At 46.6% G+C, this 26691-nt stretch overlaps 1 protein-coding gene across 7 annotated transcripts in view; it reads right to left on the bottom strand.

Annotated features, from left to right (window-relative positions):
- The window catches only part of Vipr2 (vasoactive intestinal peptide receptor 2), a 62477-nt gene extending 35792 nt beyond the window's left edge, over positions 1-26685 (bottom strand). For all 7 annotated transcript variants that reach the window (XR_002025976.2, XM_019210399.2, XM_019210393.2 and 4 more), the window contains exons 1-4: positions 26609-26685; positions 24547-24646; positions 14282-14389; positions 11849-11946 (exon numbers count right to left, since the gene is read on the bottom strand). Coding sequence is in view for 6 of the 7 variants with exons in the window: in XM_019210399.2 (XP_019065944.1) it covers positions 11849-11946; positions 14282-14389; positions 24547-24646; positions 26609-26662 (360 nt within the window). In the remaining variant the exon portion in view is untranslated. The remainder of the gene's footprint in view (positions 1-11848; positions 11947-14281; positions 14390-24546; positions 24647-26608) is intronic.
- Between the last annotated feature and the right edge of the window lie 6 nt (positions 26686-26691).

Genomic DNA, 26691 nt, shown 5'->3' with positions numbered 1-26691 from the left:
TTTTTTTTTTTTTTGTTCATGAAATTGGTGAGAATGGGAAGTCCCTGGACTTTGCGTGAGTGGGTGCCATGGTCTGAACAGGATTTCTCCCATGCTCAAATGCTGAGTCCTGACGGTTGTGGTGGTGGCATTCGGGGTGGCCTCTGGGAGGTGGTTATCTGAAGTCAGATGAGTGTCTTCATGAGACAGGCCTTGAGAGATCCCCACCCTTTGCTGTGCAGGAAAGGTGAGGAGACAGCTAATGGTGAGGAAGGTCCTCACCAGACGTGGAATCTGCCATGGAATCTTTTAGGAATTCACACTAGATTAGAAAAATTAGGATCCAGAAATATTTACCTGCCTGGCAGTGAGCCATTTATATAATCAGTGAGGTAGAAGTTTATCTGCAGCCACCAGATTCCTTCTGGTGGCTGGATTTCCAGCCTTCAGAATTGTGAGGAGTGAATCTCAGATAGGAAACAGAGCCCGACAAAGCTAATTTTCTTAATAATTAAAGAATATAACTACAAATTTATCTCCAGCCATTCATTGGGAAGCCCTTTGTTCATCAAGCATTACATACAGCAGAACACTGAGGTTGCTTCAGGAAATGGGTGAACACCCAAATCCAGCCACAGGGCTACCCATTCTTTTATTTGAAGGAATCTGGCAGCTGCAGAGAACACTCTGACCACTGATTATATGATAGCTGGTGCACTGCTAGGCAGGGGAGTCTTTCTGGAGTCTAACAATTTCCAGTCTAGTGTAAATTTCTAAATCCAACTGAATTGTATCCCAGGGCAATGAACAGGTGTACAGAGACATTTTCAGAACTGCTGCATGTGATCTTCAAAAACACTGGAGGATAGTGTCAGCCAGGGATAATTTGTTATAGCAGCTTGAGTGGGCTGAGATACATTCTCCTGAGTCATTCTTATGATGATATTTTTAATAAGAACTTGTTTTCCATAAGCCAACAACAATAACAGCAAGATCAAGATATGTAGGAAAACCTGCAGTTTGTAATTCTGCCTATTCCGTAAACATTCAGGTACCCACTATGCCTGAGATGCTATAAAAAGACACGCAATAGAACAGGAGCTTCTACGTCATTTAGGTGATCTCTAGTAGCTCCACTTTTAGAGAAGATACTTTGGTGAATACAGGCTACAGTAGCCCAATGTCCACATGTGCCATTTGCAGATTGTGTCAACTCTAATCCTATCCATTAAATAATAATAAAGCTGGGTCTAGGACTGACCTTCACCTCTTAGGCACCAGCTCCCACTAGACTCAGCAAAACCCTGAGGCCCAGATCCACTGGGACTGTGGATGGAGCTTGCTGTCTGCTCCTGTGGCTCCTGTCCAGCCTCTCAGTAGCTCCCTGATATCCAAAAGTGGGAGAAGCATGTTCTGATTGACTACTGAGAAGCAGGGCCCTCACAGCTAGTGTCTTAGAGACTAAGAGGTGAGTCCCACCTAGCTTAATGTTCACTGTGGACCAGGGTCTTGCGTCTTTCTGGAAAAACAAGTGAGCTTCAAATAGGATAACTTGTAACTGCTTGAGGCCCTCAGTTTTGATACAATTTCTAGCAACATGAAGTCCTGAAAGAGGGTACAGAACCTGTCTGAGACAGCAAAGGGCAAAAGCTTCAAAGAAATAAAGGACCACAGGAATCCTGATTGTGTGCAGGTGGGAGGCCCTGGTACAGAACTGGAGCTATGGGAGAAGATGACAGGATGACATTTCACAGGGTGGGCCTAGATAGTCCTTATACAGTGGGACCTTGGTTCACAAATTTCATTCATTCCACGATTCTCGTTGCAAAGTGAGTTGGATCAAACCCACATCAAATTCATTGGCTAGGTTCATTGTTGACCTGATGGGGACATTTGATTAATTTCTCATTCAGTTGGGTTTATGACACTGTAAAGTATGGAGTTATGTATTGTGCCTGTCACATGGCTCAGAGTAAAAGCTCTAAATTCTCTGTATGCATGATGTTTGTTTTTGTTTTTAGTACCGGAGATTGAACTCAGGACCTTGCACTTGCGAGGCAGGTGGCAGCACCACCGAGCTAAATCCCTGGCCTTCTGTATGCATGATGTTAAGTATACTTTCACCTTTGTATGGTATTGTCAAAATTTATTTGTAACAGAGTTCTATTTAATTGGCTTAGAAAAAGGGCACTGATATAAATGAAGTATTTCTAAAACTCTCAGAAAAATAGGATATTTCTGTGACTCAGGTAATCTTGGGTAAATAAGAATATTGTTAGTTTAGTTCAGCATTGTTAGCATTGCATATGACATCAACATACAGTTTCTCTTCACAGTCAAAGTATCTTTATGTCACAAAAATTTTCAACAATAAAAATAAAAACAAGTAGATTAAATCAATGTAAATCCAAATAAGATGAATACTGAAACACTAGTTGCTGAACATAATTTTATCTACTTTTGGACAGAGGCTGAAAGAGGCCTGGTCTGCCTCACTGTCCCGTGCTGCACTGACGCACTGTATTTGAGAATCAGCACATGTGGACAGCTGGTGAGAGAGAGAGCACAAGATGCTTTTGTGTGGTCAAGCTGGCTAAAATTGAATTATTATGGCTTTAAAAATGAGCATTAATATAAAAATACCTTAATACAAAAGCACAATTTGTTTTCTTTGTTAAAAGGACAGAGTTTTGGTCTGCTCCTGACAAGAGATTTTGAAAAGTTTTCCTTGGCCTTTTGAATAGTCTGAGTGGAAGTAAAAATTCTGTGCTTTATCAATTAAAAATTTCCTGGGCTCCATGTTGTTTTTGTTGGGGCTTTGATTATTTATACCTCCTCTATTAATGAGTTAGGCTTTTATTATTTATTATTTTTTGGTGACAACCATGCAACTTCCTGTACTTGCCTCTAAAGCTTTGTCACTGTAAGGCGGATAACTGCCTGTGATCCTTTCCAGTTGAATGTTTTACATTTTTTGATATTTTTGAAAAACTTCTCCAAATTTAATTCTAAATGAGGTCTTTTAAAAATATTTTAAATTAAGTTGGGATTTTCCAGAGGGCTCTTAGAAACCTTAAAAGAATTTGTTCTCTCTCCTTATAAAACAGAGAGAAGGGGCCAGGGATTTAGCTCAGTGGTTCTGTCATTTGCCTCGCAAGTGCAAGGTCCTGAGTTTGAACCCCGGTAGCAAAACAAGCAAACAAACACCAGAGAGACCTTAAACTAACTAATTAGGTTCACTGCAGGGGAAGCACTGAGCCATAGATCTTCAAGTTGTATTTGCTATACATTATTAATGTAAATGTTCCAGAAATGGAAGAAATTCCTGGAAATTTGATTATTTCCTGTACAATGTTGTCAGTCATAATTATAGCTATTATCTTAAAATGTTTTTAATAAAATCTTAAGCCATAGCTATTTTCAATTCTTTGGTCATCCAGTTATCTTACACTGATGCTTTCCTGAAAGCTTTCCCAAGCAGCTAAAATTCCAGAGGATACAAAGAATGCTTGACAAGTGCAGGTTTCTGAGAGCCTCAGGATGGTACCAGTGGACAGGGCAAGACTCCTGAGCACCACAGAACTGGACAGAGTTAGGAGACCACTAACGGGGACCAGCTGAACAAGAATTAGCCACATGGGGCTGATGACCAAGGAGGGTGACTGGAACTGTCACAACTTTTTGTATGAAACATCATGGGGCTTTGGTGTTTTGTTTTCTAGATTTACAGAACCCATTTCTTTTCACTTAAGCTACATATAGCTCAGGGAAATCTGGTAAAGGGCATTTCTGTAAATAAAAGAGATGTAGCTATGCTTTTCCCTTTACCTGGTCCCTCCAGAATTCAGCTGTTTTGTTGTATAGTCTAATTTTATGGAATGTAGAAATTTACATAAATTTTTGTAACAGGATACAATTGGGTAGATCCTCAGTCAAAAGGCTTTTAAAAGGCTAAGCTGAGCTTTCTTTTTACCAGACAGTTGTAAGGTGGCAGAGAGGTTCCGTCCTGTTTTCCTGCCTTCCTCCCTCCTGTGGAGAAACTGCTGGAGAAACAGAAATTATAAACCATTTGTTGATTTGTCTTAGGTTTCCTCACTGACAAACATCACTAACAACTACTGGACTTCTAAGAAATACTAATAACTTGTTGCGATGGTAACTGTCTTCATTCAGAGAGTACTCTGGTGGTCAGCATCTTAAAATGGTAGATTCAGATCCCCTGATAACTGATGGGACTGTGATAAGCATTCTGACAATGCAAGGGATGATAAAGATTGTCTAACCCAACAGACAGTCCTCCTCCTTCTCATAACAGCCTTTAAAGATTCCGTTGTGCATGGCAGCTTCACAAAGTAGCCCAAGGAGCCCTTCACCCTGCACACACTCCTTATACCAGCATGGGCAGTGAGGCCTGGGGTCAATGGGATCCTTCCTGGTTCTGTGTGCAGTGATCCCAGGGTGCAGCACAGAAAAGAAAACCTTGACTGGAAACCTGTAGCCTGCCTGGCTGTCTCTATCCTCACTTAATGGACAAGGCCAGGCTACGCAGCCAGCTGGGAGGGCAGACCCCAGCCAGTGCCACACCCTCACCTGGGCCATAGTCAGTCTTGCAGGAAATGGGCACACAAATCCCTGACCTTCTTTGTCTCCCCACCTGTCTAGCCTGCTTGAACGAACATGCTTAGCCTGTGGGCTGAATATTTTTAAGCCAAAACGGCCTCAGCAGCAGCCTGCTGGGTCCCAAGGCCATAGAGGTGAGCCTGAGACCTGTGACTCTCGGGCCTCTGCGGATGGCTGGCCCAGTCTAAGGGCGGGAGGAGGAGATGCTGCTAAGTGTCCCTGCATGCCAGGTTTTTCCTCAGAGCAAGACAGGATTTCTGGATCCTGATCTGTTGCTGCTCTTTGAAACACTTCTGTGCAACACATCTACCCTCCTTTTAACCAAGATCCCCACACCAGTAAGGGCGCAGCACCCACCACAGCCTCCAGTCTAGATCCTTGCAGCACTCAGCAGACTGCTCTCTCCAAGATGAGTCTGTAAGATGGGGAGGTTTATGTCTTGGTTCTTAGTCTGAGGGCTGGGGCCCTGGGTGTTCTGGGGGCCTGGGGCAGCCTCAGGGACATGTGCCAGGACAGACCACCCACTTGCCCTCAGCCATGATGCCAATAGCAGCCACCTCCTTTCAGCTCACAAATGCACATAGGGTCAGGGCTTGGGTCACAGCAGCCTCTCCAGGTCTTATGGCTGCGGGAGCTAAGGGGGACCAAAGAATCTGAGATTCCATCCAGTGTGACTCACTCCAACCCTAGGAAGCGTGGTCTGATTGAGTGGGAGTTGGGAGGGGCAGGAAAGGAGTAGAAAGTATTTCTTTTCAAAATTCTTGCAGTTCCTGGAGCCACAGGGAGGTAAACACAACTTCGTATATTTAATAAGCAACAACATGGAGCTCTGGACAACCTTCCTTGCACTCCCTGGCTGCTCCCTCTGTCCAGACGGGAAATGCCCTCATGGGAGGTGGATTTGTTGATCCACCCCATCTGCTCAGTCACCCTGCAGGAAAACTCCCCTGGACAAACCACATTTAAGGGGAAACACCCTTCAGTAAGAAGATCAAAGCCACTGTAGTTTGAAGATGTCTCTGAGAAGCTGAGGAATCAAGAAGAATTCACTCCCACCTGGCACTATCTCTGTGGCTCAAAGGAGGAGCCACGGAAGTCTCTAGCTCATCCTTGGATACCTCTAGATATCTGGGTTTGGTTCTAGGACCCCCCAGGACATGGGAATCATGGTGCTTAAGCTGCCAAGATAATGGTGCAGTATCTACATAGAACCTGCATACATCTTCCTGTACACTCTACATCACCTCTGTATCGCTCACAACACAACTCGAATGTTGTATACGTAGTCACCCGCGGTCTTGATCTGACACAGGGCAGTCAACACCGTGTTCCCATCTGAGATTGGCTGAACCCCAGGTATCCTCTCACTGCACCCCACAAGGGCTCTGGGTTCAAGAGAGAGGCTGGGCAACCCTAGTGGCCATGAGCCAGCACCACAGCACATGGGGCCCTAGTACTGCTGGCAACTCCTTCACCTCAGAATAGGTTTCAAGAAAGATAAGAGAGAGACACAGGTGACAAATGAGTTCCCCATTGTCCTAACGAAGTCCACGATCAAAGAAAATTGATATAAATGTATTTTTGAAAGGCTTAAAATTTAATTGTATGTAAACAGAAAATTAATATATACTTACCATGAAGGGTATTATGGACACCAACACAGAAAGGCACCAGCTTCTTCTGTCCCTACTGGGTCCTTGTCATTGGCTACCAACCCTGCCCCATCACCTGGTCCCCAAATCACAGGACACTAGGGGACTTAGGCAGTCAGAACCCCCTTGTCCTGGTCCCTAGGTCTTTCACAGCCCATCTGTAGCCCAGGGATGCCTGAACTTTCTTCATCCTGGTAGTAGCTTGAACTCGTGCCCTGAAATGTGTCTGTGTGTCAGTCATATGAGAAGTAATGATGATCCAGTGGACAAAATGGTGGCTCTCACAGTGTATTGGCCACATTGGCTGGGATGACTGCTCCTGGTGGTTCACAGCTTGTGACCCACCTGCTGCAAGGACCTTTGGGAGGGCAGCCAGGGTCTTCAGTATAGACCTCCTCTGTAATACCAAAGCCTCATGAAAAAGCTCTGGACACAGCCGCAGCGCTACATACTGACTGCCTTACACTCAGTACTGCAGAGTCCTTTACAGTGGCTCTTCTGATTTCCCTCGACTGTCTGGATATCATCTCAGCAAAGGAATCTTTGTCCTTTTACTTTCTAGATTACACAAACCTTAAGTCTAGCACTTTGCCCTCCTGCTTTTAGGATAGTCTTCCCTAATTCTTTCAGAACTTAAGGGAATCTGGAGACCTATCACCTGTCCCTGGCCACGAGGTGTCTGCAGGACCTCCTTAGCCTCTTCCCATTCTGCTTCTCATCTGGGCTTGAAGAACCTCTAATTATACTTTGAGAGTGCCATGTGCACAGGATAGTTACAAGCCCAAACATGGCTTCCCATCTTGACCACAGTTTCTGTGGCTAGTATCAGGGAAGGTCTCTGTGGATGTCTCCTCAGAACCCTAGCACAAGTGTATCCCTCCACGGTAGTTGAGGGTCAGGCTGGTTCCAAGGCTGAGCCATCAATGGCTCAGGAGGAGCCTTGTGGCAAGGAGGCTTGGGGATGCGGAGCAGCAGCTAGAGGGAAAGAGTGGCCATGGTGGCCAGGGCACTGAGAGGAGATGGTGTAAATATTTTTAGGAATATGGCATAATATGGAAGAAATGTGTCCACTTGACACAGAGAAGGCTGAAATTCCAAACAGCTTGTGGCTAAATTTAGCAGAAGTGCATTTACTTAAGAACTGCGTAGGCAAAGCTTCGTAATACAGAAGATGTGCCCAAGGAACCTGCTCAGCTGCAGCCACCAGTGTGCCACACTGTGGCAGGGCTGAGTCCTGGGCCATCTGACCACAGGGGTGGATGGGTTGTGGCAGCACAGTGCTGGAGATGTAGAGGTTAAATTGCTTTGTCTCTGCTCAAGGCCCCCAATTCTCTGCTTTCTTAAAATCAGCATCCAAGGTGACCCTTCAATTTCCCAGTGTAGAATTGTGCTCCCTAAAGGTTAGGGGAATGTTTACATGTTCTTTCCAACACCTCAGTTCAGGACACAGAGTCAGGGAGCAGCCCTGGAAAAGTCGAGTAAGCAGCCTGGGCTGTTAGCAGGGACTTTTCAGCATCTAGGTCAAAGCTGGGGACTTTTCAAACTTACTTGGCTATCGATGGCCAAGACCAACGCCAAGGCTTTGGAACTGTTAGCTTCTTGTTGTGAGGCAGGAGGCTCAGCTCCCACTGGCTGGAAATATTGGACCTGTGTGGTGACTAGGTGGGGTAAGCACAGAGCCTAAGCTCTGCCTGGCAGAAGGAGCAACTTCTACCTTGCACCAACCATCACTTCTGCTCCCTCCATCATAGCCTGTAGTCACCTGTGGTGGCTCCTGATCTGTCTTCTATACCCATTCCCAGCTCTAACTGTAGGGACCACCCAGCAGGGTCAGTGCCTAGCACTGAGGACCGTCTTTAAATGGGACTCTAGGTTGCCCCAGGCCAGGAACTGGTTTGGGAGGACACAAACCAGGACAACTGGGTATGGAAGCTGATGACAGAGCCCAACCAGCTGGCTGGCTCATGGAGGCTATGGGAACCTCGGGTCGGACACTGGACCTTAATTCCCTTGGATCCCTGCACCCTCTCTTGTTGTGGGGACTCTGGAATGGCTCATGGGCTATGGGAACCTCGGGTCGGACACTGGACCTTAATTCCCTTGGATCCCTGCACCCTCTCTTGTTGTGGGGACTCTGGATATTCACTGTGCTTTGACTTTTGACACCTTTGTATGCAGCCAAGCCTGTGGCTTTAGTGGAGACCACTTTTTTCATTGAATTCAATTAATTTTAAAGCCAATAAGAATTGCACACACAACACCCAAGGCAGAATTTGGCTGTCAATTAGCAGGAAATTCAATTAAATCCATAGTCCTAGTAGAAAACTGAGCAGCTGATGACACAGAATGGAGGGGACTCTGAAGAGTGTGTGCTGCCATATGTGTCCCATCCTGCAGTAGGTAGCATCACCCCAGCTCGACATCAGTCTTCAAAACACCTAAGTATCCAAAGTTTTCAATGGAAGGTGCCATGGGGAGGAAAAATTACTTATTTGGGTTTTGTGTCATAATTTTTATGCTTTTTCAGATTAAAATATTTTGACTTTCTAATCCATTATTAGGAAATATGCATTTAAGGTATTTATAGGGCCAATGAAATGTTTAATTAAGAAGAGAAACAGATCTTCAAGGGAATTGGTGCTGGAGCATTGCCCCAGCGGGCCACAGGGCTTGTCCACACAGGAACTTGCTCCTGGGTCAGATGAAGGCAATTAAGGACATGGGGTCTGCTCTGCAGTGAGAACACCCCACCCCACTGGTGTCCTCCTGCACCCAACCCTGTGTATAACCTCAGACCAGGTCAAAACAGAGGCCCCCAGAATCTCTTGCACAGGAACACAGCATGAGCATGTGCACAGGCATGCTAGGCTGGCCCAGTTCAGAAGATAATGTGAGCATCCTATCATACCCTCGCTGCCCACAAGAGAATGTGCGCATGTGCATAGGGCCCACATCTCCCCAGGTTGTACACAGTACTGAATAGTCACTGAGCACAAGTCATAGGCATGGCTGCAGGACTGCTTGGCTCCTCTGAGTCTTGCCATTTCCTAAGTACAACAGCAGACCAGGGTCAAACACAAGGTGAAGCTCAGATGGGGAGCCTTGCATGGCAGGTTGTCCCTCCTGGACATGGAGTCCTTCCCCTGGAGCCTACAGAAGCCTCAAGATCTTCATCACAGCATGGAAATCCACAGCCCCTAAGATAGTCTAGTGAGTCCAGGAGAGCCAGTCCAGGAGGGTTACTGGGTCCCTGTCTACCATCCCTGCTTGGGTCAAAATCAAGGGGTCTCAAAACAGGGTCTAATGACCCTTCTCTCTACAGAAATAGCTGTTTAACCAAGTCAAAGCCTTCTTCTCAGAGTTCACAGGTTGGTTTCCTGATGTGAACATACTAAGTTACTACAGGACTAGTTATTATAGTCTTGCCTGGGATCCCAGAATCTACAGGGTAGTGGGCCAACCTCAGAGCCTAGAATTGCTACAGGGCAGTGGGCTAAACTGAGAGCCTGGAATTGCTATAGGGCAGTGGGTTATCCTGGGAGCCTGGAGTCTGCTCAAAACCTCTTACGAAAACTTGATCTAAATTCAGAATCAGTGTGAACAGGGCTGACCTGAGCTCTGACCTGGGTTCTCCTCCATCTACATTTCCTGCCGGGACAACTGTAGATGAATCTTAGATGCCAAGCCTTGGCCCCACAGAGGTGACAGGCTCCTGCCAAAGAGACTTACACAGAGGCTCGTGCCAGCCTGCTTGCATGGGCCCAACAGTTATTTGTGGGATCCAAGTAATACAAAAGAATGAACAGTAAGCACAGTAAGGGGCAGCATTGTCTGGCATAGGATGACCCTAGAGATGGCCTTTTGTATAAAAACAGAATGTGACTACCTTTCCAAGTGAATGGGGCAAGAAGGCTATCACAGGGATTTGGTGATGAGGGAAGGGATGGAAGATGATGGAAACCAAGAGCCCACAAGACAAAAGAACTGGACAGGGAGGTGGTTTCATTTGCATTGAATTCTAAAGTCAGGGCTGTTCTTCTCCTGCCCACATCTCCATGGTTTAGTGGCCTGGGATGTGTGGGTGGCGTATGGTAACACTAATTCCAGCACGATCCCATGATCAACAAGTACAGATAGCACAAGGCTTCACCTGCTTTCTGTACTCCATGGCATGGGGCCACCCATGCTCACCCATGCCCTGTGGATAACCAGAGGACAACAGCCTCTGAGCACATTAAACACTCGACACAGAAAAGCACAACAGATCAGGTGGGCTAAGCTCATGATACCTACTAAGGCGATTCCCTGCCTCAAGCCACCTGGGCTAAAAAAAGTCAGCATCTTTCCAAGGGAGTCATCTGTACTGAGTGACATCACACTCTAGGTCACCAACCGTGTGTAGTGCAGGGACAAGGAGGCTATGAGATTCCTTCCTCCCCATACTGGGACCCTGAGAAGGGTTGCCTGCAGGGTGGGATGAGCCTCATTCATTCCCTGTGTGCATGGGGTACAGTGAGAATCCCAACCCCAGCTGGTCTCTCACTTATGCTGGACCTACCTACATCCTAGCTGGACCTAGGAGCATTGCCTGATAACTAGAAGCATATTGGCTAAAACAGGTGTTTTCTTTCCTGGAGATTTATAATTTGGTGGGAAAGTAGGCTTTGAATCATAAATCCTAGTGAATAGAAGAAGGTAGGCTTGAACAAAGAAGGTGAGGAGGTGGGCTGATCCCCAGAGGCTCCAGTGACAGAAGAGCACCTGTGCCAGGTGGGATGGCCTGATGCAGGGTAAGGGGCAGGAGTGAGCATTTTACCATGTTTTGTGGGCTTGTGGAGGAATTTGTGAGAGGTGGGCATTTCCTGAGGCCTCTGAAATGGTTTCTGTCTGCTCCACACTTGTGTGGGTGTGTGTTCATGCACACTTGACCACTGGTGTGTGAGATGTGACAGGGGACAGTGGTCTGTCTGGCAGTAAAGAGGACCACAGTCCTATAGTGTTTAGGCTGGGAGAGGTGGTGCACACAAAGCTGGGCAGAGGTGTAGGCTGAGGTGCAGGCGTGGCCTTGCTCTGCACAGGAACAGTCATGATTCCTAAGAGCACATTCCCTCAGGAAGAGTCACTGTAGAAAGCCAAGCCAGCAGTGCTACAGCTCTGACTGTGAGGGCTGCTGTTTGTGGGCCCTCTGTGCCTTATAAGCTATCAGTAGCACTTTCCCACATGCTTCTCTGCTGCAACAGTCCTAGGCTCTGATTGAAAGGTGCTCAGTCTAGGTCAAATCTACCATGGGCTCAGGGCTTCTCAACAGCCTAGACTTAGCCGGAATGAGGACACCCATATATCAGGAGAATGGGCTACTCAGGATGAGATAGGAAACCTATTGCTAGGGTCCCCACCACCCAGACATGGGTACGGAAGACTTAGGCCTTCTATACCTTTGAATTGGGAGCAGTCAGCAGATCCTGAATGCCGGGCAGCAAGGCTGAGATAGAGACCCTGAGAGCAAGTAGTCACCTGCTGCTCAGAGGAAAGGAACCTGTGTTCTCACAGGGACAGGGGGGCATTGTTGGACCTGTGGTGTCAAGGCAGGAACCTACCTTGCTTTCATCCTCGGAGTCATTGTAGCCACATGCATCTATGAAATCTGGGAAAGTCTCTGACCATCCATCACTTGTGCAGTTTTTGCTTATGTTTCCTGAAAGAAAAATTTAAATGTTTTATTTGCAAGTCTGTAGAAACTAGACTCAGGACTGACAACAGAGCTGTACAGAAGCCTGGCCATCAAGAAATAGTGCCTTCTTCGGCTCAACAGGCCACAGCTGCCACTCAGAAGCTATTCCTTGGCTTCCCAGATATCTGCATCACCTGTCCACATCTGCCTTATGGGCTCAGTGGGGCTGAGACATGAGTCACATTCAGGGTCACAACTCAGGCCCTTATGCTTGCAAGGCAGGCGATGGAACCACTGAGCTAAAATCCCGGCCTAAACAATTCTAATTGCTGTAAATCTGAATGCTTTTATTTTGGAGCAGAATGATTTTGATGTTCTTTTACCATGAGAGATAGTTATGGCAAATTCCAATCCCCAGGGACCCTGCTACGCACTATGCCTGCTCTGCCCACTGCCCATTTTTTCCTGTTCTTCCCCAGTTCCTGGTACTTGCTCCTTTCCCTTCAGCCCAACTATCACCCTTCCATGCCCAAGAAGCAACAGCACCTACTAACTGGAGGAAATAGACGTGGGGTTAAGGTTTAACTGCAAGAAAAAAAAAAAAGGGATCTGTGATCTCATAATCCTACTGTTTGTGCCTAAATCTAAAGTTGCATGTTAAGCTCAGAAATGCAGTGTTCCTTCTGTCCACAAAGAACGTGACCTCAGAAACAGCCACACAAATAGACGATGCTCTCCCCAGGTGCTGTAGTGGCAAGGCAAGAACAAGGCCACTGATACCTGAGCCTGTCAAGCCTAAGCACCTGCTTGAGCAGAGCTTCCATGCTCCTCCCTAGAGTTGCTGCCTCCCCTGGGCAATACCCGTAGGGCCTAGAGCACAAGATTTAGCAAATATCCTCACATCATCTCTATTTTCAGGGGAAGTAGACTTGGCAGGTGTTGCTGATCCCATTTTACAGATGGAAGAGCAAGGTCCTGAAAGTTGGATAACTACTGAGTGGGAGATAGATTTTCTGACTCCAGAGTCCTGACACTTTCTACACTGTGACTGCTTACCTGCCCATGGCTTTGAGTAATCAGACAAAACTGAGAGCAAGCTCATTCCACCACAGGAGCATTGCGTCAGTAGCTCCTGCCAGGCAAACTGGTGGGTGGAATGGGACCGAGACCTGATTCGCCAGGCTGCAGAACCTCCCTGGGGACCTGCTGGTGGTCCTCCAGATTTACCTCACTCTCAGGCTGCACCTGACAGGTGTTACAGGGCTGGGCACTTCCCGATTCCATGCCAATAGGATTGGGATTTTTCAGAATATTTACATCCCAGCCATTGATTGGGTGGGAGTTTGTAAAGTTCAGATTCTCTCAAGTGACTCAGGTCACTCAAGACTGTAGATGACCTGTGGTACCAGCACAGGTGTGATCTCAGCCTTGATCAGCTGCAGATGAGGAGCAAGGGTCCTTTCCCCTATCCCAGTCTGATCTCAAAACTGTTTTAAAGTTCAAAATTATTAGTCCTCAAAGTTTCCACCCTTCAACATCCACCCAGAAAAAATAAGTTCTCCACAGTTCTGCAAAGCATCAAGCTTTCCTGTTTCCATATGCATCTTCTATCCTCTAGTTTTACAGACATATGTCCCCATGTCATGAAAACCTAGATTATTCACAAAACCCAAACCCTCCTCTAGGGAATGAGCAGAGTACGCATCCTGGGCAGAGCAGGCCACGCACAGAAGAGGGGGTCTGGGCAGTGTCCAAAACTGCAAATGTAGAAGCTGCAAACTTCAGGCAACATCCAAGGAGCTGGTGAGGTGAAGGCTAAGGACAGTGGGGTCAGTGCAGCAACCCAGTCACCACCTGGAGAGGGGAAAGCTCAGTCCCATAGGCTGCCTTCCTGCCAGTGGCACAGCTCCGGGGAAGATAACTCCTCTCCCTTCCCTCAGGAGCCAGGAGACAGGGTTGGGGATGCAGCTCAGCAGTGCAGGGGCTGTCTAGCAAGCTCAAGCCTCTGAGTTCAACTCCAGCAGCATTCTGTTGGGTTTATGGGAGCCCCTCTGCAGAGGCCAGTGGAATCTTTATTACCTTTTCTACTGCTCCAGTGGCAGTTTTGGTGCTGACTTAAGTCTGTGTTTCTGGCTCAGCCTCTTCCTTCACGCCTCCCTGCTCACCCATGCATGGAGGATGATGTCCTCCTGCTCCCCAGTGCCAGCACTGACCCCAGCACAACCCTGCTACCCGCTGGCTTCACTTGCAGTAGAAGCAGCCAGAAGTGACCACAGGAAGTAAGGTCCAGCTTCTGTAAGGGAAAAACCAACCCTGAAATGAAAACTTCATGGGGCAAGAGCCAGCACACATGGCGTACCTGACTTGCTGTAGAAGTTGCTGAACACCACAGGGCAGGGTACAGTGACTGTCTCACCCAGGTCTGCAGGCTGCCAGCACGTGAGGTTATCCCAGATGCCAGGGCAGGCTGGAAGAAGAAGCAGAGTGTGAGGCCTCACGGCCAAGAAAGCTGCAGGGGTGGGAGGCTCTGCTCAGATGCTCACAGGGAGGAAACATGACAGTGAGGCAACTGTCCTGCAGGCTACTTCTGAGAAGTGCGCACAGCAAGGTCATAGGAGCACAGCAGGCCCATGTGCTCAATTAATTAGCTTTTGAGAAAAAAACCAGGTCTGTGGTAGGAAATATTTGAATAATTCAAGAGCACTGTGCACTTTTAAAAGTTTTATTTTAATTGAAAAAAATAATTTTATGCCATAAATGTGGACTCTCTGTACATGTAGAGTGTGGAATGATCAAGTTAAGCTAAAGAGTATACCCATTGCTTCAAATACCACTTCTTTGGGATGAGAACATTTAAATTTTACTTTTAGTAATTTTAAAAATTAATTTTATTGGTACATTTGATGTATACAATATAATGACATTCACTGTTGGAAGTTTGTACTTTTACATAATCAGTCTTGGTTATTTTTTCCCCATGCCCCTATCCTCCCTTCAAAACCTCCCTCTCTATCTACAATGACTTTGTTTCCATTATTTTTCATTTTCTCATATTAATTCCATTTCCTTATTTCCTTTTTTCCCTCTCATTTCCCGTCCTCTTTGTCCCTTTTCTTCCTATTTCACATTATCTAATATACCTTTTAGTCCTTGTTTACACTTTGTTTCTCACACTAGAGAAACTATTTGATACTTACACATGTGTGTCCTATTTATATCACCTAAGAGTATCGCCTCAATGTGCATCCATTTAGCAATACTCTTTTAGTATTCTGAAATATGTTATTAAGTACAGTTGTTTGGCTGTGTGATAGTTCTCTAGGACATATTCCTCCCTCCTTTCCAACTAAAAGTACACACTTTCAGCTTCCAGCTACCACCTCTCTCCTCTCTGCATCTGTGATCAATTCTCACATTCTACATGAAGGTGCTCCTGCTGTACTTGTCTTTCAGTTCTTAGCTATTTCATTTGGCATACTTCACTTAGCTATTTTGCTTCAGATCCATCTAAGTTGCTGCAAAGGATGAACTTTCCATCTTTTTAATGGCTGAATAGTATTCCACTGTGTATCTAGACCACATCTTTAATTACAAGTTTTTGAATTTAAAAATTGAAAATAATTTTTTCATTTCAAGGGAATCATTACTTCTTCCTGATCTTGGAGAGTTGGTGGGGTGGGTATGGGAGAATCAGGAGCCTGATAAACCAGTCCTGGGTAAAGTAGAAGTCATAAAGCACACCCTAATTGTTCTAATTTAAAAAATGGGTGTGTGCATTGTGGTGGCTTAGAATTCAGAGCTGAGTGGGCCTTTGCCTGGGGCAGGGAGGTGCAGCTACCTGTGGGGGTTGTCCTGGAAGGGCCAACCCCACCGCTGCGAGAGGAGCCAAGGCAAGAGCCAGGTGGTGCAGTGAAGGCTTTGTGCCTTCCAGCTGCATTCAGGGCAGGAATGACCCAGCCATCATGGGCAATAATGAAGTCCATCCTCCAGCCTCCAGCCAAGAAGCTCAGCCACAGAGCTCCTACAGAACCAGGGTGCCAGGCGGCTGAGCTGGATGGAGTCGGAACATCTCCCATCAGTGGCATGGCGGGGACCACCTTCCTCCCCCGAAACCAACCAGGCTGAGGACCTTCCTTGCAGTTCCTATTAGTTACTTTCCTGTTGCTGGGATGTGAGGCACAACACCCACAATTTAAAGGAGGAGAGATTTATTTTGCTTCATGAGTCCCGCCCATGGTTGGCTGGCTCCAAGGCAGAAAGAGCATGGTGGAAGGGCCTGGCAGAGGACTCCTGACAGCCAGGAAGCAGTGAACAAAGGGAGGAGTAAGGACAAGAATCCCCCTTCCAAGTCAGGCCCCCAGTGACCACCTCCAACCAGGCCCTTCTCAACAGCACATTCAGCTACTGAACCTCATGATCCAATCACTAGGCAAACACAAGAGACTTTGGGGGACATTTTAGATCTAGACCATAACACCATTCCATGGTGACTTAAATGCCTCAGATAACAATGCCAAAGGACTGTGTTTTGTGCAGTCCCCATATTCTTGCCTCACATAAGCCACCACATGCCTCCTAAGGTCACCATTTGAGTAAGACACCTCCACAGGGGTCTCTGCTGTTGGGTATCATATGCCCTGTGAAGCCATGCCACAGGCCAAGTCCATCTTGGTGTCCAGATGGAGGAAGGACACAGTATAAACATCACCTCACTACCAGTTGTGCCCACTCTGTATACTGGAACTCATGAGCACAGAGGGGTGTTTTAATGTGAGCAAGAAGAGGAGGGACAAGGAGAAAGAAACTGGAGAGTGATTCCTATTTGACCCTGAGAAGAAAAGTACCTCAGGCCTCTGGACCAGCTCAGCTGAGCCAGCCACACTGGGGAGGCACAGTCAGGTCCAAGATCATTTATTATAAAGCATGATTTTTCTCCTTCCTAGGAGAAACCACAGCAAAGCACTCCTTGTACCCTGGCCATTCCTAGTATTGTATTTGCTGTGGCCAGAAAAGAATGGCCATCTGGCAGGACGTGGAGTGACCCAGAGCTCCTCTCCAAGGCTGCCGTTCTCTCAGGTTCACCTGAGTCATGCTCCAGGAAGAAGAGCCAGGAGTGGGGTCAGGCTCGCTGTCCAGCACCCTCAGCTCCTGAGGACAAAACTCTGAAGAAAGTTACCAGTGAGGCACCATGTTCCAGATACCACATCCAAGGCTATGGCAGAGCTGAAGGTAGCTAGACTTGGTCTCAGCTCATGGGCTTGATGCTGCCTCCTTGACCCATACTATTGGCCTGTTCTGAGGTCCCTTCACTGGAGTATCCCCAACCCTACACTTCCCAGACCCACTGCTGTGTGGACCTCCAGGCAAGCTGGCTCCATGGGGTAACACTGTGAGGAGGCTACGGGTGGCCCTCTCTGCCCAGCGGCACCCAGTGTCCAGCAGCCATCTGTGACCATTGCTTTCTCCCAATGCGGCCTCCCTGTTGGTCTTCTCAGTTGGGGTGTACCCTCTACAAGGGATGGCATCTCACAAGCTGCATCACTGTGCCTGCAGAGGTACCTGTGAGGTCCACTTCTGAGTCCTGCTCAGGGCATCTCATCCTGGAAGGGGACCTATTCCCAACATGTGAGTTTTTGCAGAAGCAGGAGATCATCTATGTGGACACTTCCTTCTTTCCCGTTTAACAATATATCTCTTACATTTTCATGGGATCTGTGTAGAGTACCATCAGTTTCGTGACCACATAACTCCACTGTCTATGAAGTACTATCATAATATACACTGAATGTTTACATAAAATGTATTTCAATGACATTGCCATTGTGTGTCTGTAACTCTATGTTCTTGTACCTGTGTGAAGATCAGTCATGTGGGGATACACCTGTGTGAGGCTCACTTGTGTGGGCCTGTATCTGTGTGGGGTTGCACAGATGTGGAGCTCACCTGTGCAGGGCTCATCTGTTTGGAGATCACCCATACAAGCAGGCATCTGTCTCTTCTCTGATAAGGTGAGGACTAGGAAAATAAGTTTCTTTCTGGGATTCCTCTGAGTTCTATATTTTGAAGTAACAGTCTTTTAGAACAACATATTATCTTCATTTTGGCCTAAAGCCACTGATCCTCTATGCATCTCATCACTTAAAGGACTAAAAGTTGGATGGAATTGGAGTCAAACTGGGTACAGTCATTGTTTGCAAATGCTTTGTCCTCTGAAATACAGCTCTCTGTTCTGACCTGAATTGACCCCAGTAAGTGACTTCCACCTACCAGTACCAAGTAGCCTGGGCATCACTCATGCTCACAGAAGATGCTGCCTACTTTTGGGCCCTTGAGGGACGTCGGCCAGCCCCTCTTGCAGAGCCATCCCATCAGGTGTCCAGCACACTGAAGATCCCCTTATAGCCTGTACCCCAAACCCAGCTTGTGCAATGTTCACCCCAGCCCAGAGAGGCAGTATTTCCACTGCTACCTCACCATGGCTTTCTGCTCAAAGAACCCTCAAAGTGATACCTGGTGTCACTTGGACGCTTGGTGCCATTGCTTCAGGACCAGCCACCTGAGCTGACCATGAAGAGTGTGAAGGATTATATGGGCCTGTTTTCTGAGTGTAGGCAGACACTGGTCTGCCTTTCAGGAAGCCATGGCACAGAGGTCCCTGCGGGAACATGGAGGAAGGGTGTGATTGCCTAGGTTGAGATTACGTGGCCCTGGGAGGTGAGCATGGTGATAGGGCAGTAAACCCTCACCTGCACCTAGGCTCTTCTGCAGACGTCATTGGAATCGGCCTGCTCAGATGGTCAACTAGCAAATACCCTGTTACTTTGAGTCCCATCAAATCCCAGTGTGCTGCATGGAACAATGGCTATACAAATTCTGCCATGCGAGGGGTTTCTTTTATTTTTGTTCTGAGGTGCATATTTTTACATTATTTGCCCTTAAAATATTTCCCAGTAAGACAAGGTGAAATACATCTGTGTACTAGCAAAGGTGGGTATGGTGCCAAATGCTGATTTAGAAAAGCTGCAATTAGGATGATGACAGTTATTGCTACTGGCAGAAGCAGAGAAGGAAGCATTTTGAGGGAAGCCCTCAAAGCAACAACCTGTCAAAATGATGAGAGGAACATGCTCTAGAATGAATAATGAGAATGTGCTCTTCTCAGAGACAATCAGGGAAGCTGTAAGATGATGCCATGCTGGGAGGCTGGAGGTGACTCAGGAGAGAGACACAACTCTGGGTATGATGATAACCTGTCCTAGGACACAGACCCTACACAGTAGGCTTTTCCTTCCCATTGATTTCATATGGCTTTTAGATAAATTCCAGCAAAGCATCTTTTAATTTGCAGTACTGAATATTCACATCTTCAGTAGATGCTCACTGATGTCCATGGGCACTCTCACAAGCCAGTGTAGATGAAGTGACCTTCACCTTACTGCAGTTTCACAAGCCACCATGTGGACTGGGGGACCCTCATTTTATTGAGCTCCCATGAGCCACAGTGTGGATGGACTGACAGTCACCTTATTGCCCTCCCGTGAGTCATAGAGTGGTTGTTACTTCATGGCACTCCTTCCAGCTCTATGACAAATCCTTTGCTGCCAGAAGAACAGCAGAAGCTAAGCGGCCAACACAGCTGTCAACTCAGGGTTTGCTGGTCGACACCCCTGGCTCATGGACAAGCCCACATGAGGAACATGGAGGAAGAAGGTGGGGCAGTAGGGAACTGAGGCCACACACAGCTATGATGCCACATATGCTTTGAGTACTGCCAAGACACTGCAGATACTAGAGCTCTGTAGACCCTGGGAAGACCTGGTCTTCTGTCTAGTTCAGGGATGTCATCAAGTAGATCTGATGTGACCTCATGTCACAGAGATGAGAATGTGGCTTAAAGTGAGGCAACTGGACCACCAGAAGCTGTTCCAACTTCATGATCAGGAGCTTGAAGTCACTACAAATGCTGGTAAAATATTTCATTCCCAAGAACTAGGGCATCACTTGTAGCAAAGTAATGTCAGCTGCCTGGGAGCCTGGGAGAAACCAAAGGAACACACTAGAGTCTCAACACAGCTCTTACATAGCATCTATGAACCAGTGCAGAACAGTCTCCAGATGCACTATTAAAAACTAAAACAGAAAAAAAGCAAGTTGACAACCAGGGTAAATGCACACATTGTGTACTGGTTTGTGGGTGTACAAAGGACAGAAGGTGCTGTGTGTGGAGTCACAAGAAGGACTGGCACTGGCTTCAGTGAGGTCTGGTGTGGACATTTCTCACTGTATATATCTTTAAACAGTATTTTTCTATGTACATAAATCATTCTTTTCTTTATTTTATTGATTGATTGTAGTTCTTGGGGTCAAACCCAAGGCAAGTGCTCTACCACTGAAGTTCATCCCTAGCCTCCCACTTAACTTTGAATGTGGGAATATTCACTAATTCCTTCCATAAAATCTACAATATCTATAAAGCCTGTAAAACTTGGGATGCAAGCCAGGTGTGGTGGTGCATGCCTATAACCCCAGCATTTGGGAGGGCCCATGAGTTTGAGGTCAGTCTGAAGTCCATAGCATGACTCCATCTCAAAAAACCAAGGGGGGAGTAGATTTGGGAGATATAACAGGAAACAATATGCTGCTACCTCTCTTTGAGCATGATGTGGCAGAATGGGCAGCAGTTACAGTGAGTGGTGGCCAGCAAGGTGACTCTACAACATAGCTGGGCAGTAGAGGATGTCCAGCCCCTGCAGATTCACCTGGCCTATGCAGGTGTCTCCATGGGCACCTACAAAGAGCCCCCGCCATCTTTATGAGGCTGTAACCCTGACCCTCCCCCAGGCTGTTTGATGGTCCAGGCAACCTCTTGAGCATAGAGGGCAGGCTGGCCAGGGGCCCCCAGGGGATGCTGCGGTTTCCTAGAGGGTGACACAGATGCCTTCATAAACACAGCCATCCTAAGGGACTTCAGGGGACCCTGAGGATGCGAGCTCATATTGTGTGTGGCCCCACAAGAAGGAAGTCTCTGGTCTCTGATGTTAGCCCTTCTGTCTTCTGCCAATATCTACAAAACCATGGTCAGCTACCTTGTTGACTTGCAAGTGGGGACCCCTCATAGTTCCTGACATGTAGAACTTAGTCCATTTAGTATCATTTGTTTAAAACAAATTAAAGTGAGCCATTCAGGCTAACACCTTCTCAGGCCTGGTCCTGAGTCAGTATTTGACATCCATACTTCAGCCCTGTGCCATGCAGGAAATGGACTGCCCAGCAAATGCTGGTGCCACTACTACTCTGCCAAACACCGCTGTTCTGCCAAACACTCTAGCAGGTTGGCAGGACATGACATGAAGTCATGTGAGGTACTGCAGACCCTGAGGGAGGCGCCCGCCTCAGCTCATGCAGGCCATGGGTGGTTTCAGCAGGATGCTAGGTATCTGTGGCCTCTTCGCACTCACTGATGGGGTGGCGAGGCTAAGCTGGGCTCAGTGATGCATCAGTATGGGCACAGAGCTCTACCTCCTCAATGTACAGAGCAAGGGCTCTAAAAGCATTCAGAACTGGAATAGCTTTTTGTTTTGATTTGTTACAGACTTTTTTTTTTTTTTGTTCATTGGTGTTATGATTTGCATCTATAATGTTCCTAAAAAGTCTCTGCATGTTCAGAGGATGGGAGTTTGGAAGGTGACTGGATCGTCCGGTCTTTAAGTTCATAGGTGGATTAATCCATAATTTGAGGGCATTATTAGGAGCCAATAGAAGCAGGACCTTAGGGCCTGGTTGGAGGGAAGGGGCTGTATCTGGTCCATGGACTTTCTTTGGCTCTTTCTGTTTCCTACCTGCCATGAGGTGAGCAGCTTTTTTCCACTACAGCTTCCCACCATGATGCTCTGTCTCATCTCAGGCCTAAAGCAAAGAAGCCAGTTGATCATGGACAGAAACCTCTGAATATGTGAGTCAAAATATATCTCTCCTCCTATAAATTTTTTCTTCTCAAGTATTTCCTTGCAGGGACAGAAAGCCGACTAACACAATCACGTAAAAAAGACTTACAAAAATTTCCTCACTAGAACTGAAAACTAGTAGCTGGGAGTTGTGCTACATCTTTATAATCCCAGCAGTCTAGGAGGCTGAGGCAAGAGGAATGGAAGTTTGAGCCTGGCCTGGGCAACTTAGAGACTTAGTAAAACTCTGTCTCAAAATAAAAAAAAAGAGCTGGGGATGTAGCTTAGAAGGAAGTCCCTGGAGTTCAATCCCCAGCACCAGAAAAAAAAAAACAAACAAAAAATAATTGAAAATTAGTTTTTCTCTTGTTTCTGGTGCTCTTCCACACAAATTTATTAATGCTATAGACTCTAAAAGTGGTTCTCATAGAGAAATACTTCTATGTCACTTTTGACTTCGTGAAGCAAACGTCTACTTGCATGCCATGGCCTCACTCAGCACTGGCACTGCGGGCTCTGTTTCCCATCACCTATGGTATCCCCATCCTCGTAGCTCACTACTATTTATATCCCTGGCATTTGAGCCATGCATATTTCAAAGAGTAAGAAGAAGCACTGTAGACACACGCTGTCTCTGCAAGAGCTGAGGATGACTGTGCCCGGTCAGCTCTGCTTTTCTACAGAGGGCTGCTGGCAAGAGGACATCTTGCCAGTCAAAAAGTGAAAGGAATCAGACACACATATTGCCTATTTTTGCTACGAGGTAATATTGAAATTAAGAGCCTGAAATATAAGAAGTCAAAGCAGATACTTGTCATCATAAGAAAACAGAGATTTTGCTGCATCCAGGAAAGGCAGCATTCTGTGGCCTGGATCTCACCACTGTATTCCTTGTCTATACTGGTATAAGGAGAGCTCTGTATTTCAGGAAGAGTGGCCCAGGCCCCTGGTGCTGCTCACAGATACTCTTTCAGGAGTATTTTTTAGTGTGCTGACTTATCTTTGGAAGCAACACCCAGCAGGAGTCAGCCACCATTCGCAAAGCACGCAGTGCTGGCCACAGAGGTCTGCCTGCTCCTGCAGAGCTTGTTTTCAATGTATTGTTTGCAAAGTTTTTAAAAATTGAAATATTTTATGCAAAGTTTGTATTTTTGGTAAACACTCTAAAAATAGGGAGCTGGGCCTTGTGGAACCTGCCTTTTCTCAGGGAGCAGTGAGTGAAGGTGCAAGCGGCTGCCCCTTAGGACCCCAGCAGCACTTGACCTCAAGTCCTGTCTTCTAGGTTATCTGGATTTTCACTGAAAAGAGCAGATCTTAAAAAATAAGAACCAAGGCATATGATGTAAAGGTACAAGATACCAATAATAAATGTAATAGTATTGTTTACTTTAAATGTACCAATAAACTTAATGGGGAAAAAAATAGTAGACCTTGTGGCCATGAGCTCAATTACCCAGTCTCAGTGTGGCATTCTGTCCTCAGAGTCAGCCCTCAGCATGTGCTGACTCTGAATCTGGAAGGGCCCTGGAGCCAGAGTGCTGTTTTCCAGATGAGGACATGGGGGACAGGGAAGGCAGAGAAGCTTGTCTCTAAAAGAGCCACTATGTTCAGCCCGGGAGCCGCTGGCTGTCCATGGCCCAAATGGCAATGTGTTGTTAAGTGCAAAAAGCATACCTGGCTTCTAAGTCTTAGTATGAAAAATATAAAAATAATAATTTTAATGTTGATTATAATTCAAAATGATAGGCAGACATATTTGGGCTAATATATTATTAAAGTAATCTCACGGGTCAGGGATTTAGCTCAGTGGCACCGTACCTGCCTCATAAGTGCAAGGTTCTGAATTCAATCCCTGGGTACTGGGGGGAAAAAAAAAAGAAAAAAGTAATCTCACATCTTTTTATTATTTTAATATGACTGCTCAAAAATCCCAGTTACCTACATGGCTCCCATTCTGTTTCAGCAGGCAGGGTGCCAGGCTGTCATGACAAAACCTCACCTTAATTTTAATTTTATTCTTGAAGAGGATAAACGACGGTCTGAGTATAGAAAGCTCACAGGCAAAAGGCTGTGGGTAAACTGGACCCAGAGCTCCACAGCATGAGCCTGTGTGGTGGAACACCCAGCATCCCTCTGCGCCCTCAAAGCACATTTGCAGGTCCACAGTATTCACAATAGATCTGTCTGTAGGAAAACAGAAGTCCATTTTCCTATTTGCTTTCTGCTAAGTTTCTACTGTCATTAACTGGACAAGAATCACTGTGACATGGCTAAGATTTTAAAGTTCAAGAATTCAGATAAATGCTCCTTCTATGGAAAAGTGGAACTGTGCTTGCAAAGCGTAACAAATCCTTGAAATTATGTCACTGCTGCTGCTGCTTCCCCAGTCACAGAAACTACCACTGCTAAGGATTAAGGCTTTGTTTTAGAAGATCGGTGTGGTGACCCCACTGACACAATCTGCATGAGTTTTGCCACTGGTTCAATAAAAGTCTGGAAAGTGGACCTGCCTTTAAGATGCACATACCCTCGCCCTCAAAGGCAGAAAAGGGCCTTTGGGGCAGGCAGTAGCACCACTGATCTAAATCCTCAGCCCTGTAGAAGAGGGGCTTGGAGATGCAGTGGTCAGACATTCACCATTTACCATGAGCACAGGCTGACTCCCCACATCGCCACCTACCTTTGTGCTTTTCTGTTTGAGTGCTCAGAAGCTCTGCACATTTTGTTTCTTCCTCCTGTATTTCCAGATGAAATTGGCATTCTGGATGAATGCTGTTCACCTGTTCAAGGTTATAAGAAATAGAAGTAACTACGAATTATAAGAGGAAAGTCAAGCAAAAGTGCTACAAGAAGAATCCAAAAGTTCACTGCTCTAAGTGGTTCCCAAACTGAAATTCATTTAGAAGCCATCACCTTCATTTTTCTGGTATGGCTATTTATAAAACCCTCACTATTTATTTTGTAAATGTTTTATCAAACAAATATAAAACCTAATGAAATATTTTTTTTTTCTGAGCAGGAAAATAAACTAGCAGAACAGATTGTATGTTATTAGTACTAATTTTGAAGACTTAGAGCTCTTTAAACCAATACTCTCAATATTCAAGTGTTTCACACAGCAGGCCTTGATTTGAGTAATGCAAGTGCATGTTTCCTGTAGGACCACTCTTGGACATACCAGCTTGCTTTTTTCCAAGGGCTTCTCCATGTCTACTGCAGAGCCACAACAGGATGACTACATTTTTAAAGGCCTTAGGACATGTTCAAAACTTAACCCTATGAACACAGGTAAAACTGCAATCAGTTTTTTTTTTCCTGAATTTGGTGTGAGAGCTTTCAGAAAGATTAAAGAGATGAGAAGGGAGACAGAGGTAAGAGAATCCATTGCTGTGACTTCAGGGAGACGGGTAATTTCTAGTCAAGACCATTGTGGTATCTACAGATGCAACAAAAGTCATACTGATGATGTTTACTGACTCATAAAAGACAGATCCACATGAGGTTCCAGTCTCAGACGATAACATACTCTGATTGCTGTTTTTTTTCTCCCTCTGCCAACCTCAGCAAGGGCTCACACTGCTAGACCAGCCACCCTGGCTGCTCACCAGCTTCTGTCTCTGCCTGCCTGTCTCAATCTTTCCCGCTATCTTATTCTCTTTCTCTTACTCTGCCTCACCCCCTCTTATCAATTTTTACTAAAATAGTAACTGAAGAAAACTATACTCTTGGCAATATCATGACCATCTACATTTAGTTATCCTAATACTGACACAAGTCTAGAATCCCAACCAGAAATACATCTTCCTAGCAGAATTAAACTTAATGCTATATACTTCGGCCACATTTATCCCACTACAAAAACCCCAGAGATTTCTTTAGTTTTACTGGCTCATTATTTATTACACAACCACCAAAGGCTGACTCCTGGTTTCAAGCACGCTGTATTTTTCATATACAAACAAGCCAAAGCTCTAAATTTCGGAATTAAGGAAATTATGTCAATTTAAAAGGAAAAAAAATTAGGATGTTAAAAGCACTACACTATCTGACACTGCTGGAGTGGGAATCCCACAGGTTAGAGGGTCCGCAATTTCTGACACTGCTCAGCCAGGCGGGGTTCTGCTTTCGGGGCGCCTAGCCGAGCTCGGGGACAGCAGTGTCCGCAGCTCCCCGCAAGCACACAGCCCGCGAAAGCTCGCCCCGGAGAGTGGATACAAGGTTACAACAAACCCAAAAAGGTTTTCAAACGAAGGGAAGAATTCCTGAGAACTACACAGCAAACTTGTCTTCAGTTTATCATTTCCCCTGGCGCTCCTGAAATAGTCAGAACGGTTCCCACAGGAAACTTCCCTCTGCCGGCCCCTCGGCACGCGCCGTGACAAGGACCAGGTGGAGAAACACTCGAAGACCGGAGGCAGAGCCGGGGTGGCGGGAGCCCGAACCCGAAGCGACCCAAGCCCCAATCCAAGCCCGAACCCGCCCTGACCGGAGCCCTAACCAGAGCCCCAAGCCGAATCCGATCCGACCCTGATCGGAGCGGGAACCCGACCCGAATTCGACTCGATCCGAACCCTAATTCAAGCCCGAGCCCGACCCCACCCGAACCAAAGCCCAATGCAAGTCCAAATCCGAACCCGAACCGAACTCGCCGCACGGACGGCGGGGTCTGGGGTCTAGGTACTGTCCGTGCTCAGGGCGTCCCTGTCGGGAAGCGCAACAGCATAGGGGTCGTGGGCACTCACGGGGACCAGCAGCCAACAGCAGCAGCAGCAGGTCAGCAGCGCGGGCGCCCTCATCCCAAGAGCAACGCCGCCTGGTCCCGAGA

Source organism: Fukomys damarensis, unplaced genomic scaffold, assembly GCF_012274545.1.
Source record: "Fukomys damarensis isolate Sample0158 unplaced genomic scaffold, DMR_v1.0_HiC HiC_scaffold_16, whole genome shotgun sequence".
Taxonomy (NCBI): domain Eukaryota; kingdom Metazoa; phylum Chordata; class Mammalia; order Rodentia; family Bathyergidae; genus Fukomys; species Fukomys damarensis.
Note: the sequence above shows the minus strand (reverse complement) of the source record. Positions and strands in the feature narration are given on the sequence as shown.